The sequence below is a fragment of the Mirounga angustirostris genome, unplaced genomic scaffold (genome assembly GCF_029215605.1).
Source record: "Mirounga angustirostris isolate CCGP_5_RB_7025 unplaced genomic scaffold, mMirAng1.0.hap1 SCAF_7, whole genome shotgun sequence".
Lineage (NCBI taxonomy): Eukaryota > Metazoa > Chordata > Mammalia > Carnivora > Phocidae > Mirounga > Mirounga angustirostris.
In genome coordinates this window covers 146,098,409-146,117,469 of record NW_026991715.1, presented here as the reverse complement: position 1 = coordinate 146,117,469, position 19,061 = coordinate 146,098,409, and the positions used below count along the sequence as shown (strand labels likewise).

The window sequence follows — 19,061 nt, the reverse complement described above, 5'->3', positions numbered from 1 at the left end:
CAGGCAGGTGGGCCAGACAGGTAACAGGTAGGCTGCTCTGTGACTGGGGCAAGCACAGGTTGCTGCAGCATCATGTGGGAGAGGTATTTATGCTGGTTTTGGGAGTTGGGATTTGGTTTTCTGTAGGGGACAATGTCTAGGACAACCTAGTAGAGTATAGAGGAATGGGTAAGAAAGGAAAACGATACTTTAGGAGGGAGGAGGGGGCAGACCACGCAGTGAGACAGAGCATATGTCCGGAACTGCCTCAAATCCAGTGTGCTCTGGATCAGACTCGGAGAGGAGAGTGAGAGAGAGAGGGAAATAAGCACATGTGATGTCTTTGTATGAGAGATGTATCGCAGTATAGTCAGATAGCATCAGGGATTGAAGGAAAGCTGTTTTTTACAGAATCATGCCAGCTAACAAATGTAGAGGAATTAACAGATTTAGAAAATCAGTATTTTGCGGGCGCCTGGGTGGCTCAGTTGGTTAAGCGACTGCCTTCGGCTCAGGTCATGATCCTGTAGTCCCAGGATCGAGTCCCGCATCGGACTCCCTGCTCAGCAGGGAGTCTGCTTCTCCCTCTGACCCTCCCCCCTCTCATGCTCTCTATCTCATTCTCTCTCTCAAATAAATAAATAAAATCTTTAAAAAAAAAAAAAAAGAGAATCAGTGTTTTGCAATAGTTAACAAAATAAATGATTCCAGCAAGGATTGTCAGTGGATACGGAACCCATCAGGTGAAGGTCGATGGGTCTTCAGTTACTATTGCTGCCTAGCAAGTTACGTCACAACTGTGTGGCTTAAAACAACCATTTATTGTGTCCAGAGAGTCTGCGGGCTAGAAAATAAGACCGGCCATATTGACTTGTCTCTGCTCCATGTTACCTGGGGCCTCAGCTGGGAAGACTCAGTAGCCGAGTGTGTTTGAGAGCTGTGGCAGGAATCCTTTGGAAGCATCATCACTCACCTGTGAGGATTGACATTGGTTGTTGGTTTCACCCCACCTGGGCTGTTGGCTGGAGCTCCTGGGTGTAACTGGGCTTCCTCACAGCTTGGTAGCGTCAAGGTAGTTGGGCTTCTTATACTGCACTTGAGAGAAATGAGTGTCCCAACAAGGTAGGAGCTGCGCCACCTTTTATGACCTCATTTCAGAATTCCCACAGTATTGCTTTTCACTACATTCTATTGGATACAAGCAAGACACAGTGGTTGGCCCAGATTCAAGGTAAGGGGCTATAGACCCCAACCACCTAATGGGAGAGGAATTTGCAGGCATATTTCACACCACTACAGTGCAGAAGTAGTTATTTGAATGGTGGCAAAGTGTCCTCTTACAGATTACTTGATATCCCAAAAGAAAACACAGAATATTACTATGGAAGGAGGTCAGACAGATGCTGCCTTAACCCGGTAATCACTGCAAATGCAGCAAATAGGTACTGTTTGCGTCTTGATGTTATGCAGTGTGCAGCACTGAAAAAGAGCAAGTAGCCCCTGGTATCCAGGAGCTGGCCTAGCATCATCAGCTAGGCCTTGGTGTTCTCCTGTCTGGCAGAAACAATTTCACAGAACATCAGCATCACACAAGACCACTCTGTGACCGTGATGGAGCCAGACAAAAGCAAGACCCTTTCATAATCCTGTCTGAACACAGGCAAAACATGAGCCTTGTCCAAACCGCAGAAATGAGAAGACAACCCCCCATTCCCAGCTAACATCATTGGCTACTACAGTTTTAGCCTCAGTCAGTCCCTGCTTCTGGATAGAATTTAGTAAGAGACCCAATATAGATTACCTCACTTTCTAAAGGATTTGACATAGAGCAAAGCCCTCCTTCCTTAAATTCTCTCCTAGCACCTCAAACAAACCGAAATACTATAATAAGCTTTTCTAACATTCTTAGTGAGCACCCCAGCTTCTGCATACTGTGTGTTCCTCCTCACTGCAGTGAGCAGTAAATGCAGCTTGCACGATTACATGTGTGTCCTTGGTGGTCTTGACAGTACCCAACATTGTCATTTTGCAGAGTAACTGGAAACTATACAGTTTTAAGAATATTTATATTTATGACCTAGCAGTTTCACTTTTCCAGATCTGCTGTAAAGAAATATTTACATGTGGGCAGGAAGTACAACCAAGGCTGTTTCCACTGTGTCATTTTTTATAATGTCAAAATTATAAGCAACCCAGATGTCCATCAGCAGAGAATGACTAAAGAAATGTGATCTATTTTTACTTTGACACTTAGTGCAGCAGTTAAAAAGAGTGAAGTAGAGCTGTATGTTTTGCTATAGATAGCTCTCAGACATGTTTTTTTGTTTTTTGTTTTTTTTAATCTGACAGGGAGATAGAGAACACAAGCAGGCAGAGAAGCAGGCAGAGGGAGAGGGAGAAGCAGGCTCCCCACAGAGCAGGGAGCCTTATGCGGGACTTGATCCCAGGACCCACCCAGGTGCCCTCAGTCATGTTTTTAAGTAGAAGAAAAATACAGGTTGTAGATGGATATATACAGCATGGTATCTTTAAAATTCTTGATAAAACTCTAACATTTGACAGAACAGTGTGCTTTGTCTCATTCCTGACTCTAAGCTACTTGCCTTCCCTGTGTCAAGCAGCTATAGATTTATGGGAGATTAGACTCTTGGAATTCTAGCAGAGGAACTAGTATTATGTGTCCTATCCTGTGGGAAAGGTCTAGATATATCAGTGGATCTTTGAAGAGCTTGAACTTGAGCAGTCTGTGGACTTCTCAGGTGAACATGAACCTCACCTGGGTGCCTTCTAGACTCCGAAAAGGCCAAAAGAAAGCTGAATTTGTGGGTCAAATCTTCCCTGCCTGGGAGCCTGGGACCATAGAGAAGCAGCGGGGAGGCTTTTGCCATGTTCTCTGTAGGAGACTGGCACTTGCTTTCCCAAAGGTCTAAAGGGCTAAAATGTCCTTTTGCAGTCCTTTAGGTTATAGACCTGAGCCTCATCGAACCTGCAGAGAAAAATAACCAAATGCTTTATCTAAGGGAGTGCACAGCAACAACAGAAAAACAGGTCAGGCAGAGCAATCAGAACACATGCCCTGTGACATGGAACTGCTTGCTCACCAAGCCATGAGCATCCAAACAGAAGAATAAAAACGCAGGAGATCATCAAGTGTGTATGCACACACAATGGCAATAAAACAAAGTGGAACTGTGATGCTGAATCGCATGGATCTCAGACATTCAGTAGATGAATTAAAGACGTGGGTAGTCACCATTGAAGTTACGATTGGGCTCCTGGAAGACCACTGCCAAGCACAGAGCAAAACTGAACAAGTAGGAAGGTGAAGGGAATTTAACATCCCCTAATAAGAGCTCCAGAGTGCAGAAATGAGGCAACATGGAATGAAATAGAAAAATTTAACTGAATTGAAGAAAGTCCTGATTCTGTATGTTAAAGGACTCATCAGATTTGGTGAAGTGGACATTGAGATGAAACTGATAAGAAAAACACATATTTGAGCATATCTTGGTAAGATTTCTGAATTCTAAGGTAAAGAGAAGTCAAACTTCAAAAAAGAGAATCATATTGGTAGTGGACTTTTTTCTGTAGCACCACAAGCCATATAGCAGAAGAGCATCTATAGGCCATTGAGAGAAAAGGGAGAAAAACCAAGCTTCCTATATCCTGGCATAATGTCATTTAGCTTTTTGTCAGAGTGATGAGCCATTTTTAGGATGTGCAAGAATTCAGAGCATATGTCAACCTTTGATCCCATTTAAAGAAGATTGTCAGAATACTAACCAAATCAGTAAATCAGAACATTAGCCTGAAGATGGTGGACAATGAAAAGGAAAAACGGTATGAGCAAAATCCATATAAAAATGATACTACATCTTTTCTGTGGGATGAATATGTGTAGATACAGGTAAATGCATAGGGGAAAAAATGTGGAGGGTACATACCAGTGTTAGCAGTGGTCGTTGCTGGGGAGGAATCAGGACTTGGGCTGGTAGTCACAGAGGACTCCAGCCTTCTCTGCAAAAGGTTTTGGTTTTATATAAGAATAGATCTAAATGTTCCATGTTATCTTTTAAAAAATACATTAAAGGACGCCTGAGTGGCTCAGTCGTTAAGTGTCTGCCTTCGGCTCAGGTCATGATCCCAGGTCCTGGGATCGAGCCCCACGTCGGGCTCCCTGCTCGGCGGGGAGTCTGCTTCTCCCTCTCCCTCTGCTGCTGCTTCCCCTACTTGTGTTCACATGCGCTATCTCTCTCTTTCTCGCTCTCTGTTAAATAAATACATAAATAAAATCTTTTTAAAAAATAAATAAAATAATACATAAAAAACAAAACCAGACACCAGGCTATGAAGGATTTTGTGTGCCATGCTGAGGACCTTGGGGTTGTAAGCAGGGAATTGCCCTTATGTGGTCTGATTTGGGCTTTGAGTCATCACGTGGTGGGGGGTGGGGGTGGCAATGACTCCGGCTGCCCGGTGGGGCACGGGTGGGACACTGGCATGAGCAGGCCAGAGGCACAGCGGGGAGCCTGGTGTGGCCCTGGAGGTTCTAATAGCAGTTCAGCAGTACTAGAGCTAGGAGCTCTCTGTGAGCCTTTGGGATAGTTTCTTTAGGCCGAACATGGCTCCACAGGCTATTTTGACATAATTAGCTTGGCTAAAACCAACACGGCAGCCTAAGGTGGTTTGATGAAACAAAATTATGGCACTGTTTTATTTATTTCCTAATTCTCTTGGAAAAGTACTATAGGTTTCTGAAATATACTAGAATTTGTTTTGTTAGAAATGGTGAAATTGAGCTCTGGTAGGGGGTGCAGGTGTGGGGGAGGGTGGGCAATTTCCCTGGGTTTTCTAGTGTTTGTTAGTCTTCTGTAAAATTGTTACTAATCCTGCAGAACTTCTGGTTTGAAATGAAATATGCAGGAAAATTATATAGCCTCTATGCTGGGTTTATTGCTGAAAATGAAAATCTGTTAAGTGGTTTTTATTTCCCAGGGCGCCTGGGTGGCTTTGTCAGTTAAGCGCCCTACTCTTGATTTCAGCTCAGGTCATGATCTCAGGGTCCTGGGATCGAACCCCACGTAGTATCGGGCTCCCTACTTGTCTCCTTCCCCCTGCTCGCTCTCTCTCAAATAAATAAATCTTAAATGGTTTTATTTCCCTAGGACTGGGCACTTGGAGTCCTGCACGCCAAAATCATTGCAGCTATAACACTGATGGGTCCTCAGTGGTGGTTGAAAACAGTAATTGAGCAGGTGAGCAGAGTCAGCTTTCAGGAGAGACTGTGAGTGGCAGAGGTTGTGCTTGGCCGCTGGGGTGCTTACGTTTCGTTTTTCCACCTTTCTGAGTTTTCTACACATTTTCTCTAATAAGCATATATAACTTTTTTTTTTAAAAGAAGAAGTTCGCTGTTTTATCACCATGAATTTTCATCAGCCACTATTTTAAAACTTCCCTTATCTGAAGTTTAACCAGTGGCTTAGAGTACCTAAAACCCTGTCTAAAGTAAAGGCCAAAATTAGCATATATGATTTCTTTTCAGGGCAGGAGTTCTGATGTAGGCTTGGTATTCAGTTTTCTAAATCTGTAGTAGAGTAAAGAGGTTACTGTTCAAGACAATAAATATAGGGCAGGCGCATCTGGGTGGCACAGTTGATTGAGCATCCAGCTCTTGGTTTTGTCTCAGGTCGTGATCTCAGGGTCGTGACATCAAGCCCTGTGTCCACCTTTGTGCTCAGTGCAGAGTCTGCTTGAGATTCTCTCTCCCTCTCCTCTGCCCCTCTTGCTTGTACACACGCCCTCTCTCTCTCTCTCTCAAATAAATAAATCTTTTTAAAAATAAAGGGCAGGAAAAAATAGATTGATAAAGTAAAGCTGAAACTGTACATCTGAAACTAATAAAACATTGTATGTTATTAACTATAATTAAAATAAAAACTTAAAAAAATATATATCCCAGAGCCTTAAAAAATAGTAAAAATAAAAAATAAAAACACGTATCTTAATTTAAGAAAAAGCAAAGCTGTTTGGGAATATTCTAGCTGCATAGCACCTAAGACTATTATTCTGTTGTTGGAACTGTCAGATAACTTGATCATTGTGGTGATAACCTTGAAAAAAGTAGATTGTGCTTCTGTACTCTGATAATAGGCTGGGAATTACGATAATTCACTTCAGGAAGATTTCTATCTAAAATAACTAACATAACAGATTTTGATACATACTTCTTTAAGTTTTAATTGTCTAGAAAATGTACTTGTGGGCAACACTCTTATCCTTAGGTTAGTGCCAAATAAATTAGGTGTTACAGTTCTGTAGCAGTAAAGGTACAAAAGGAGTTTTGATGTATAGGAAATAAAGACAGTAGTTCTCAGCTCAGTATGCACAAGAAAATTGTCAAAAAAAATTCCTGAACCCAGAGATTTCTGGAGGTAGGGTGAGCCAGGGAGTTGCTGTATGTTCACGTGCATCTCTCCACTGTGGAGTCTCCAGGTGAGACTCTGGCCCTTGCAAAGGAGTGTGAAGAATAAGGGTTTAATCACAGTTGGAGGCTGTGAAACATTGTTGATCTTTTTAATATTTTGCTCTCTGACGCCGCCTTTTCTCTTACATATGTGTAAGTTTGAGTAAAAGGTTTGAGAAACACTGGGGTGCCTTGTTGCATTGATTTAAATGCATTTGGGTTAAATAGGTTTCTTTGGATTGGAAGCATGCCTTTGGAGGGTTAAGCCTATTGTGATGCACATCTGAATGCTCTGGCCCATTCCTGAGGGATTGGGTTGAATTGCAGGGTACTCTGCTGGGGCCACAAGTTCAAGTGCTGGGGAGAAAACAGGAACAGTGTTCTGTTCTGTCCCCCTCTTCACACCATCTTTATTTTCCGTTATTCCCAAAGTTTTCCCACTTCCATTCGTTCTTTCCCCTGAAGTACTATTCATTAGAACTTTCTGAATATGATGAAAATATTGTAGAAATTCTTGAAGTAAAAAAAAAATTCACTGTAGAATTCTTTCATATTAAATTTTTATATAAAATACCTTTGATTTGTCAAAATTTCATTTATACAGGCTTTTCAGGAACATGTTTCCTGTTGATAATGTTTTCTTATATTCAGATGAAATGAATGCAATTTTGAGTAATAATACAGATCACTCACATAAGATGTGTGTGCCGTTGTTTCAGGTTATGTGGTCTTCATCTAACGTTATTGGATGTGTCTGGCATTGTATGGTGCAAGGCTAGTGTAGTCAGGATTCTCGATGGTGTCTTATTTTATCCTTCAGCAGAGTTAACTACAAAGTGTAAGGAAGTAAATGCATTTCTGTAAAAACTTGTGAGCACCATACTTAGGTTGGTGTTCAAAATTTGTCTTGACTTTGGGAAAAATAACCAATAAATTTAACTCCCTGTGGCTTGGATTCAGTAGAGATTGCTCTGTTAATTGGAGGAATTTGTCATGTATCCTTGTTCTGATTTTCTCCCTCATGTTTCAGGTTTATGCAAATGGCATCCGGAACATTGACCTTCACTATATCATTCGTAAACTGGCAGCGCCAGTGATCTCTGTGCTCTTGCTTTCCCTGTGTGTACCTTACGTCATAGCGTCCGGCGTTGTTCCTTTACTAGGTGGGTAATGCTGGCTGGGGAGCTGAAGAGAGCACCTTTATGAACACCACTATATTAGTGTCACTTCCAGTATCATAGGCCGTCTGGCTCCATATGATTAAGTTGTAAATATAAATCTAGCTAAAACAGTGATTTCAGAAGACTATTTTTCTTAGACTTGCAACTTAGGGCAAGATTTGGAGAATCATAAAGCTCCTTGGTATAGTTTTTTTCTCTAGGTGAGAAAGTATTAACATTTACACTGTCCCCAAAATAGGAACAGATTTCCTTCAGGTTGTCTCCTGACTAGAAGTGCTGCGATCCCATACTTGTAAAATCAAGGAAAAATGTTGTTATATTTAATTTTCAAAACGTTCTTTACCATAAAAGGAAAAGCAAAGAGGGGCTGGTATTCAGTGATGCTTCATCAACTAGATATTATCAATTGTGTGCTGAAGAGTCCTCACAGGACCTTAAACCCAGCATATGTTCAGAATGATAAGCACAAAGTTTTCCCCTCCAAATCTTTTCCTCCTGAGTTCCCCCTCTCAGTGACTAGTGTTACCCAACAGGCTGCATGAGTCAGAAACCTTGTAGGTCATCTGTGTCACCTGAGTCTCTCTGCCTTCCTTACTCAAATGGTCCCCAAGTCCCGCTGACCTAGCCTCCCGAATCCATTCTCTAATCCGGCACCTTTCCCCATGGCTCTCACCGTAACTGCAGTGGCCTCCTACGTGGTTTCCCTAGTTTGAAGCCTCCGCCACTGATTCACTCTCCACAATGACCTTTCTTTTGAACGACTCTCACTGTTCCTCGTTAGTGAACATCCTCTTGTTGGTTCCTGCGTGGCCTTGAAAGCACGGTCCCGCCCCTTGGCGTGGTTCACGAGGCTCCTCTCTCTGGGACCGCTGCGTTCTGGCCTCACTCCAGGCCTCGTTCCATTTCACACACAAGTTTCAGTTTTAATTGAGCACCACCAGTCCCTTCTTCCTAGGGGAAGAACATAATTTCGTTTCCCTGTCCTTCCACATACACTTAGAGTTTTTCTTTTTTGGTTTTACAGGTGTTACTGCGGAAATGCAAAACTTGGTCCACCGGCGAATTTATCCATTTTTACTGATGGTTGTGGTATTGATGGGGATCTTGTCCTTCCAGGTCCGCCAGTTCAAGCGCCTTTATGAACACATTAAAAATGACAAGTAAGTCTAGACTTCCATTCATCTAGCTTAAGATGTCTCATTTTTTAATTTTTCTTTCTAATATAAGTCATCATTGGGAAGAGTGCTCAGATTCTGGATATATTTTGAGGTAGAATTAATAGGATTCACTAACAGATTGGATGTTGAGTGTGAAGAAAGCATTATCAAGGACTCAGTTGGGCCAAGCAACTGGGAATACATAGTTATCATTTATGGAGATGAAAAGACTGGGAGAAACTAGGAAGGGGGAGGAAGACTTTTTAATGCCCGTTCCAAATAGTTTTTAGTCTGTTTCCAAATGTTTTGGTCTGACAATATATTAAATAGTTTTGGATAAAAATAAGAAGCCTGCATGAGGACTCAACCTGCCTCAGCCCTGCCTGCCAGCAGGGGACCACTGGGTTACTCTGATCATTGCTGAGGGAGGCTGTGAGGCCCCTGCAGAAGTATTGTAGGGCCTCTGTTTGGGGGACACTGTGACCTGACCTCAGTGAGAGACTGACAGCGGCCAAGGGAAACACCTTCCGGGGATAATCGCCCTCTGACCTTCCGTGTTCTGACAGAAAGCTGAGTCCTCTTCTGGTTTAGTGGTGTCCAGCAGGGAAGGGGAGTTTATAACTCTCCATCCGGGTTTGCCTGGAAAGTCCCAGTGTACACGTGCCATCTTGTGTCCTTGTTAACAATACCCCCGTTTATTTGTGAGTGTCTCAGTTTAGACAGGAGAATATATGGTCACCTTATTTACTCTGAAGATTCTTAAGAGTAATATTTTTAAGAATGAAATTCAGGATGTTCAAGGCTTCTCCAAAGCATTTGCTGGCAGTAAAAGGACAAGTACACTTCAGCGGTCAGAGTAGAAAATTCTGTCCACCAAGAAAGAACAGAGAGGGGGGATGTCAGTGATGAATGTCAGTTCGTGTCACTTTGCTTGTTTAGGATGACGAGTAAGTTCTGCAGGCAGAAAGCAAACGAGACACGGCCTCGGCTTTTGCTGCTTTCTTCTTGAATGCTTGTGCCCCGGCCTGCTCCCCTGCTCAGCTGCCCCGGTGTCCTTTCTCACCCCCCTCCCAGCCTTTCTTATTTGTCACTTTCCGCAGCGCAGTGTACTCTTTTCTCTCTCCCCATTTGTTCCTTCCTGTAGAAAACTGTTGAAGTGCAGGCTCCCTAGAGGCCCCATCTTGGGTGCTGTTGTTTACCTGTTCTCTAGCAGTATTTGAGCGTGGGGTGTGCGTGGGGCCGGCCAGGGCACGAGAGGGTGCTGGGGCATTAGGGAAAGTGGGGGATGTGTTCAGAGTCTCCTTTTTCTGCCACTGAGTTACTTTTTGGTCCTGGGCAAGTTAACTCACACCATTTCTTTCTATGCTTTTCATTGCTGTAATGCTAACCGCTTGACGTGACTTGGTATGTTTTGTGATGACGTGTATGTCAGGTAGACCTGTGTGTATTACATTAGAGTCAATTCAGTTGTCATTGTTTAAAACACTTACAAAATTCTCACAGTTTAAAAATCCACTTGTTAGTTGGGGAACAGTGTGGAAAGGAGTCGTAAACTTTTAGAAAAGAATTGGGAAGACAAAGTATTAAACAGTGGGATCATGGATGAAGAAACCGTAGGATTAGTGAAATGTTTTAAAAAGTGACACATTAAGCTACTTGGCATAAACTGCCAAAATACCTCATTAGGCTAGTATTTATTAGCGGAAAAGTGGTAGGTGAAAGTCAAGGTAGAAAAAGTAATGGTCAAAAAAAGAAAAAGAAAAAGTAATGGTGAAAGTTTCTACCCTGAGTCTTTAGCACATGCCAGGCCTTTGTTGCCATGGCCTTTGTATGCTTTCTGTTTCTTACAGTGATCATGGGACATGGTACTGTTGTTCTTACTTTATTGATGAGTAAACTGGGTCTCAAAGACCCAGCTCCCGGGCCACCCTGTCACGGGCTGGCTTCACTCTCCCCTGCTTGCACAGGTGGCTAAGGACTTACAGGCCACTCCTTAGTCTGCAGTGCTGACTCCAAATGGGCATCTGTCACCCCGGCCTCCTGGAGCTCTTTGCGACATCCTCAGCTTGGTCAGCCACTGTCCTCCGAGGGTCAACCTGCAGGCCAATCCCCCCATTTAGTGAGGCACACCACTGCTTCTCCACAAAAGACTGCTGTCGTCCTGGGGATGTGACATCTTGTCATTCCAGCATGGTCACTTCTGTTTCTAATTCTGCAGCGGCTCTATCCTTGGCCCTTTCCTCCCTCTCATCATAACATGTGAGTTAGGAACACACAGTGCTCTGTTCTTGGGCCACAACCTCCTGCCTTCTGTTCCTTGCATTCACTCACCTCTCTGCCATTTCCCCTTTGACCTCATTGAAAACTTTGCCCTTTGATTTCTCCTTTTCTCTAGAGCTAGAGGTTTTCCGGTCCACTTGCCTCCCTACTTAGCTTTCTGAAGGCCATAATTCTAGTCTGTTTTTCTTCAGATCTGTCCACTAAGCTGTTTTATAAAATATCTTTACCAGAGAAATCCCCTGAAAAAGCTTACTGTGCCTTACCTCCCAAGTGTGTGAGTTTGTGAGAACCCCTGACATATGGACCAGAGCACATGCTCCATTGCCCAGCATCTGAGACCTTCCAACATCTGCCATTCTCCTGTTTTCCCACTGGCCTGCAACTCCCTGTGAGGTGCCTGCTTGTGCGCCTCTTGCCAGGTGGTCATTCTCGAGCTCCCTTCTACCGATCTAACCATTGCAGGGTTTTAAGTGGGAATGATCTGATTTGCATTTAAAAACTGTATCACTGGCTGCTCTTAGGAAGAATGTTTAAGTATGTAAGATCATGTAAGAGTAACCACCCTGTTTTTACAACCTAGATACCTTGTGGGCCAACGCCTCGTGAATTATGAACGGAAATCTGGCAAACAAGGCACATCTCCGCCACCTCCACAGTCGTCCCAAGAATAAAGTGGTTGTCTCAACTACCTTGACCTTCCCCTTGCCTTTACGTGTCCTTTTTTGTGGACTTCTCTCTTTGGAGATTTTTCCCAGTGATCTCTCAGCATTGTTTTTAAGTTAACTGTATTTGACTTGTGTTCTCAGCATTCAGAGAGCAGCAGTGCAAGGCTCTGCTGCCCTTCCTGCATCTTCCGACATCATAGCTGTCTGAGATCTGTACATGTGTAAATAGAAGTTCCTGGATACCCTAAAACCTTGGATTAAACAGAATGTGCATTGTACATCTTTAAACAAAATGTATATTAATTTATTAAATCTAGTTGTCACTTTATTTTGGACCTGCTGTGATCTTGACAGGAAACGTGCCACAGAGCCATAGTGCAAAGGCAAGACTTTTTAATGACGTCTTTTGGAGCGCAAGTATCATGGTGTTCCTAGCGGTTCGTATTAAGTAAACTGTACATTCTGTCTTTCTTGGCTGTTCAGACCTCACCAAGAACTTGAAAGGAAACAAGTAGAAATCAGCAGTGGAGTGTTTGTGGTAAGAGAACATGAACTCTGTGCTTCACTGTCAATCGTTTTTGGAAGTTATTTTGTATAGCACCAAAGCTGTTGTACATTTTCTACTGCTTGATTTTTTTTCACATGTCTGTGTTTATAATATTGTATAGTATCTTGTGCTAGGTGAGGAAATTATTTTTAATTTTGATAATTTAATATTCCAAGTGATCAGCATTAGGGGTTGGGATTTTGTGCTTGTTAGGGGCATGTCTGTGTTTAGAGAAAACAAGTCCACAAGAACATTTTCATTAGTTCCCTCCAGCCCCCCTTTTCCATACACAGCTGTCTTTTTTTCCTTTTTGGCAGCAGTGGCCAGAAGTCATGCAGGATCACAAGTCTTATAAAATAACATCACCAACAATGCATCATACTGGAATTAGAACACACGGAGATGTTTCTTAAATGTAGATATGGTTTGTGGTCTTAGACCAGCAGCATTAGAGAAGACTGGTTAGAACACCTGGTACTGCTGGTTAGTGCACCGTTGGGTGAGGATTAGGGAGTACATTTTTCCTAGTTTTCCATGAGTAAATCCCAAAGTTGCCAGAGCTTTTTATTTACAGAATTGAACTACAAATAAAACCAATTTGATTGTAGTTGTCCAGAAGGAAGCTGGCTTGAGCTGGCCTTTTAACATAGGAGTGAAGAATGTATTTCATTGGAAATGTGTTGTAAAATCTCAGAAAACTGAATACTTATAAATCTGGTTTCCCCTTATAACCAAAGCTTCAAGTAAGGAGTTTAGAGAAATAGAACAGTTGGGCACATGATCCAAGTATTTAATGGTAATGGTATATTGTAAGGGTGGTGTTTGCTTTTGAATAATAACCTAGAAATTCTCAGAGAAAAATGGACAGCATAGGTCTTCAGGAACTCTTAAAGAGTTTCCGTATAGTATTAAAATGTATAGAGTCTAATCTGAAGGTTTTTTAAATATTAAAGTCAGCCAAACATCAGCTACCAAAACAAACATGTTCTGGTTGTTTTATATTTCAACAATTTTTCCCAAAGTGTGGTGATTACTTTACTTTAAAAATATATTTTAAAACATCAGTATCAAAAAAAAAAAAAAGCTTGACTTACGGTTCAGTGTTACACTTCTTGGCACTTTGTAGCAGTCCTTTCTCTTGTAATCTGAAATAAGGTCTTTGCTAACCCTACCTTTACTTAGAAATTTAGTCCTACTTTAAAAAATTAAGAGCATTTTAAAATGTAATGCCACCTGTTGTGGTGTGTTTCTATATAAATTGTTCTCTTTGGGAGAAAAATATTATCAATTGGTCACATAACTTGATTATATTAATTTAAATTTCTTTTTTAATTTTTCAGAGAATTTGTAGATCTTGATATAAAGTCATTGGAACACATTTATCTGTTTTACCAGGAAGAGCTCTAGGCAGATACCATAAAAGATTAAAAATTGTTATTCTACAGAATTTTAAATGAATCTTACCAGATATTTTGTAAAAAAAACAAAAACAAACAAAAAAAAACCCAAACCAAACTTATATATGAATGTGTATGAATGGCCAAAAGTTGCCCTCCATTTCACTGGTGATAACTTTATCTTGTTGTACTTAAGGATTTCCTCTTGGTTTTCAGTTGTGCTTTGTCCTCTTTTCGATCAGATGAATACTTCCGTAAGGAAAGCATTTGCTGGCATAATATTTACATGGGTAGCATCAGGATTTTATTATTAACCAACAGTCTTATAAACATTTGAAACCTCTAGTTCAGAAAGTCCTAGTATTGCTGCCCTTCTTCCTGTAGATTTTTTTTTTATATAAAATAGCATAGTTTTGGGGCGCCTGGGTGGCTCAGATGGTTAAGCGTCTGCCTTCGGCTCAGGTCATGATCCCAGGGTCCTGGGATCGAGTCCCGCATCGGGCTCCCTGCTCCTTGGGAGCCTGCTTCTCTCTCTCTCTCTCTCTCTCTCTCATGAATAAAAAAAAACAAAAACAAAAACATAGTTTTGCTTCATTTTACATGTCTTCAAGGAAGTTAATTAGGAAGGACCTTTTTGCTTTATTTTTAACTTTATAAATTGAAGACAAATCAACATTTGGGAGTTAGTTTCACATGACCACTTATCAAATGGTCATAGTATGAAGTGTGCAGTTGTTCCTTATTAGCAAATTATGTTTGATTTTTAAACTACTAAATACTAATAGTTGAGGTGAAAACTGAAGAAAATGCCAATGTGAAGTTTATGTATAGCTAGCCTTAAAGTTCCATGTTTTTAGGTGATTTTTTTCCTGTTTGCTGGAGAAACAGTGGAAATTGGACATCTCAATTCCAGATGTAAACAAAAAGTAATTTTTTATTTCAACATCTAATATAGCTGTTATTACTGTGGATTCTTGTGTTTTTTTCTTTCCCTTATTCAAGTAATAGAGAATAACTTTTTCTTAAATGATTTGGTCTTAGAGATGTCATTTCTGTATTGGCAAATGCTATTATTAAAATGTAACTCTTGAATTTAGGTTGAATTCATGACTTTTTAAAACAAAGAAGCAGTGGACATTTCTCCATTGTATTGTGTTTACACCCCCCCAACACACGTGCGTGTGCGCACACACACGAGAATGTAGCGCCAGTCTTAAGAACACTGGCACTTTTTTCAACTTCACAAGTTAGCTACCTATTCTTCTCACTTTCAGGATTGAGTATTTTAAGCTCTAATGACCAGTTTTATACATTGTAAAATGAAATGATTATGTTTAAAAGACTCCTTTAGAATGTTGCCTACTCAGTTCCCATCAAGAAGAGACAAAAGTAAAATGTCTTGCCACCAAAGTATTATTAAAAACCTCATTTGTGGAGATTCTCTAACTCCCTCGGGCTGTCTGTATCTCCTTATTAATTTGGGCACGTTTCCTTCTCTCCCTCTTACTGCCCTGTGTCATTTTTAAAAGCAACCACTTTAGGTAAGGGTTTCATTCAAACCTCTAGCAATATGTTTGGCATGGATACAATAAAGTTAGGACAGTGTATATCTGTTTTCATTCCCATCTGTTTTGTATGAGTGCCTCGTTCTGTCATGAGAGTAAAGTAGTACCGTAATGGAAATGTAATGACTGTGTAAGGCCTAGGAATGATTGTCTTAGAGGGTAAATAGAACATGTAGTTATTTGGGACATCAATTTTCTATTAAAGCAAACACCTTAGATACCCAGACCAATTTTATGTGTATATATTCTAAAATGCTCCCTTTTTTATGTGGTGGTTTGTTGCCTTCTAAGTCAAGAGAACAAAATTGAATAAAGTGAATGTTAGTTGTAGCCTAGTTTTTTTGTTTTTTTTTTTTTCATTGTAAGATTGCTTCAGAATTACAGAAATGTGCATTATTAATCGGCATAGATAGATGATCTAGGTATTTTTTAATATAGTTACATAGAAAAAGAAGTTACATGTGATTATAGTTCCTCTCTTCTGTTCTAAGTTCTAAAGTAGAGTTGCAGAGAACACATCCCTTCCCCTTTGCCCCCTCACTGTACTAATAGACCAGCATCACTGGGAATAGTGAAGGCCCTCTTCTCAAGCTGCAGGCAAGATGCTACCCACTTCAGCACCTGGTTACAGGATCCATGTGCCAAAGCCTCACCAGGTTTTCTCTTTAAGTGGATACTTGGAGTAAAACTAGTCAAGTCCATTTTATGTAGTTGACTGTAAGTCTCAGAGAAAAAGGAAGGAATTGCATGAAGCCCCATGTGAACAGATCCTTCTGTTTCTAGGTTCAAAACTTTATTAAAATTTCTTTTTAATCAAGTGCATTTTTATTTTCAATGCAGCAGTGGTAGGAGAAATGCTCTTTGAACCACAGGGCATCTGTAATCTGTGAGGTTGAAGTTTCACAGCAAAGGAAATTGCATGGTGGATCTCAGAAAGTAACCGGTAATGCCCCTCATACCCCGCGCTGTAGAGCCCCTCTTGTTGCCAACAGAACACTGATGGCGTAAGTGGATTAAGGTCTGAGGAGGTAACTCTTTCCCCTCCTCCTCCCACAGTGTTCTGGCTTTGGTGTCTATTTTCCTTCCCACACTGTACTGAGCACTACAGTTGAATCGCTGTATGGTGTCTGCCTTCAAGGAGCCCCTTAGAGTGGAAAGGGCCAGAAAAACGAGCAGAAGGTTCTAGTCCAGGTATGACTAGGTATGACTAGCATGACCAGGTATGACTGAGGAATGCAGAGCAGGGTCCCCCTGGGCACTCTGTAGTGCTCGGCCGTGCCCCAGGCCTGCTCCAGCCTCCTGCGGTGTGCCTCACTCAGCGACAACCAGGAGCCTGGGGATAGCAAGTCCCCTTTACACTGCTTTATACGGTTTAATCTTTTTGAAATCTCTCTTTTTACGTATGAAAGCAAAGTGGTATAACTACTTTGCGAAATAGTTGGGCAGTTCTGAAAACATTTACAATAAGTACTTAGCAATCCTAGTTATTGACCAAGCAAAAAGTAAGTCCATATGATGACTCATACATGAACATTCCTAGTAGCTTTATTTGTAATAGCTCAAGGCTGGAAACAGGCTTGGAAATCCACAGGCCTATCAACAGGTAAATAGATAAGTGACCATCCATGCAATGAGATACCGCTCAGCAATTTAAACAATTAATTTGATATACACAGCATGGACAAGTCTCAATGCTGAGTGAAAGCAGACCTACAGATCGGTGGGGAGGGGCTTGGAGGGACTTCAGAGGGGCATCAAGAAATGGGATGATGTGTTTGTTATCTTGATGTGCTTCTGGTTTGACATGTATACATATGCTAAAACTTAAATTGTACATTTTACATTTGTGCAATTCATTGCATGTTAATTACATCTCAGTCTCAAAAAGTAATAACCAGTGTTCATATATGTTCTCTAAGGGGTCATTTCATACCTTTCTTCTCTCTCTTTTGGCTGATGACTTTTCATTTCTATTTCACCGAGAAGACAGAAGCAATCAGAACAAGTCTTCACAAATTCACATTGTCAATTTACTGTCTTACCTGCACCTGCACCCATATGCTCCCCAGGCTGTGCAGGCTGCACACGTCCCCTCCAGCGTGCGTGCCCCGTATGCACACTGCCCCCGGGCCCACGTGCAATCCCTGGGTCCCCCCACCCTGCACGGGCTCACTAGATCACAGTACTCACCTGCTCGAGGCACTGCTCTGCAGTTCTCCCTCTCCCTCATAAGTGGTGGTGGGTCATTCCCATCATTCAGATGTTGTATCATCTCTTCCACAAGAAAAATCTCCACCCCACTAACTCCTTCAACTGCTCCATTTCACGTTCCTTTCCAGCAAAGCCCTTCAAACAGCTATCTCTACTCACTCTTTCCAATTTTTCCTCTCCTTTTCCAGCCCTGCTACAATCAGATGTTTGCTGCACTTTTCCACTGGAATTGCTCCTGTGAAGGTCGCGAATGGCCACCACTAAATGATGTGGTTCCTTCTCAGCTCTCACCTGAAATGGTTGGTTCCTCTTTCCAGTGAAACCATTTTCCTGGTTGTCAGGACACAGCGTTGCCCTCATTTTCCTCCTGCCTGTCTGGATTCTCCTTTCCAAACTCCGTCACTGACCCTATCTTGTCAGCCCAGCTCAGCTGGGACCTCAGTTCTACCTACACCCATTGACTTGGTGATCTCACTCAACTCCCGTGGTTTTAAAGGCCATCTGTATGCGGATCACTCACATACTTACTCCAGACATGTCTGTGCACCTATGTGGACTCTTTCAGACATCTCAAACTTCGGTCCAAAACACAACTCATGATGCCCCTACCCCAAATCTATTTTCTCAAACGTCCCCATTTCGGTTGGTAAGCAGTTGGATGAAAATCGCTAAACAAAGAATGTTGGTAATACCGTTGACCCTTGTTTCTCTCCCAACCTTCACATACAATTGGACAGCAAGTCTTCAAAAATGAATCGGATTCTGGCTACATTGCACCACCTCTACTGCTACCATCCTGGTACAGAGCACCACCCTCCTTCTCCTGCCCGGGTCACTGCAGTTTCTCCTGAGCTCCCGGCCTCTGCCCACACTCTCTTGTCTCTCTTCCATTTATTTTCAACACGGAATCCAGAATGATCATGTTCAGATCTAAGATCACATTAGTTCTCTACTCAGAGAGCTATCACACTCAGAGTCCCAAGTTCACAGTTGCCTTAAGGCCCCCTGTGCTCACTGTGCTCCTGGCAGCCTCCTTGCTTCCAGAACAGGTCAAACCTCAGGGCCTTTGCACTTGCTGCTTGCTGTGCCTTAATGTTCTTCATCTAGGCTCTCCCCAAGCTCTTCATTTTTTACTGAAGTGTCATTCCTAAAATTGCAGCTACTGGGGCATTCCTGACTCTTCTGCTGTGTTTTATCTCTCGTATGTATTAACACATCACATGGTTTTCCTGTCTTATTTATATTTGTATGTTTTACCCCACTTGAACTGAAGCTTCAGAGATTTTTTTAAAACTATTTGGGGATTACTACTATATTTCAGAACAGTTCTTGGGACATATTTAGCATTCAATACTCGAGTAAATAAATGGATGAATCAGAATAAAAATAATGTGTATATGGTTAAAATAAAACTTGAAAGCTATGTGCCAATTTTCAGAGGTAACCCCTGTCAGGAGTTTAGTGTTTGCTTCCAGAATGTGCTATGGGCAAATGTACATTCAACTCCTATTATCACAGACTCTGCTCTATGGGGTGCTTTTTTTTCTCTTTATATTTCATGAACATCTTTTTATGTCAATACTTAAGTAGCTACCTCATTTTAAAATTCTGGCTGA

The 19,061-nt window shown here is 41.7% G+C and overlaps 2 protein-coding genes across 8 annotated transcripts in view; both read left to right on the top strand.

Annotated features, from left to right (window-relative positions):
- The window catches only part of MARCHF6 (membrane associated ring-CH-type finger 6), a 78,985-nt gene extending 64,224 nt beyond the window's left edge, over positions 1-14,761 (top strand). For 4 of the 5 annotated variants that reach the window (XM_064596863.1, XM_064596862.1, XM_045863538.3 and 1 more), the window contains 4 exons: positions 5,145-5,234; positions 7,473-7,605; positions 8,648-8,783; positions 11,641-14,761. In XM_064596863.1, coding sequence (XP_064452933.1) covers positions 5,145-5,234; positions 7,473-7,605; positions 8,648-8,783; positions 11,641-11,731 — 450 coding nt within the window. In that variant the 3' untranslated portion in view covers positions 11,732-14,761. The remainder of the gene's footprint in view (positions 1-5,144; positions 5,235-7,472; positions 7,606-8,647; positions 8,784-11,640) is intronic. The other variant, XM_064596861.1, reaches the window with a different exon arrangement.
- Positions 14,762-14,907: 146 nt separating this feature from the next.
- The window catches only part of ROPN1L (rhophilin associated tail protein 1 like), a 40,283-nt gene continuing 36,129 nt past the window's right edge, over positions 14,908-19,061 (top strand). For all 3 annotated transcript variants that reach the window (XR_010413363.1, XM_064596864.1, XM_045888281.3), the window contains exon 1: positions 14,908-17,744. The gene's annotated coding sequence lies outside the window, so the exon portion shown is untranslated. The remainder of the gene's footprint in view (positions 17,745-19,061) is intronic.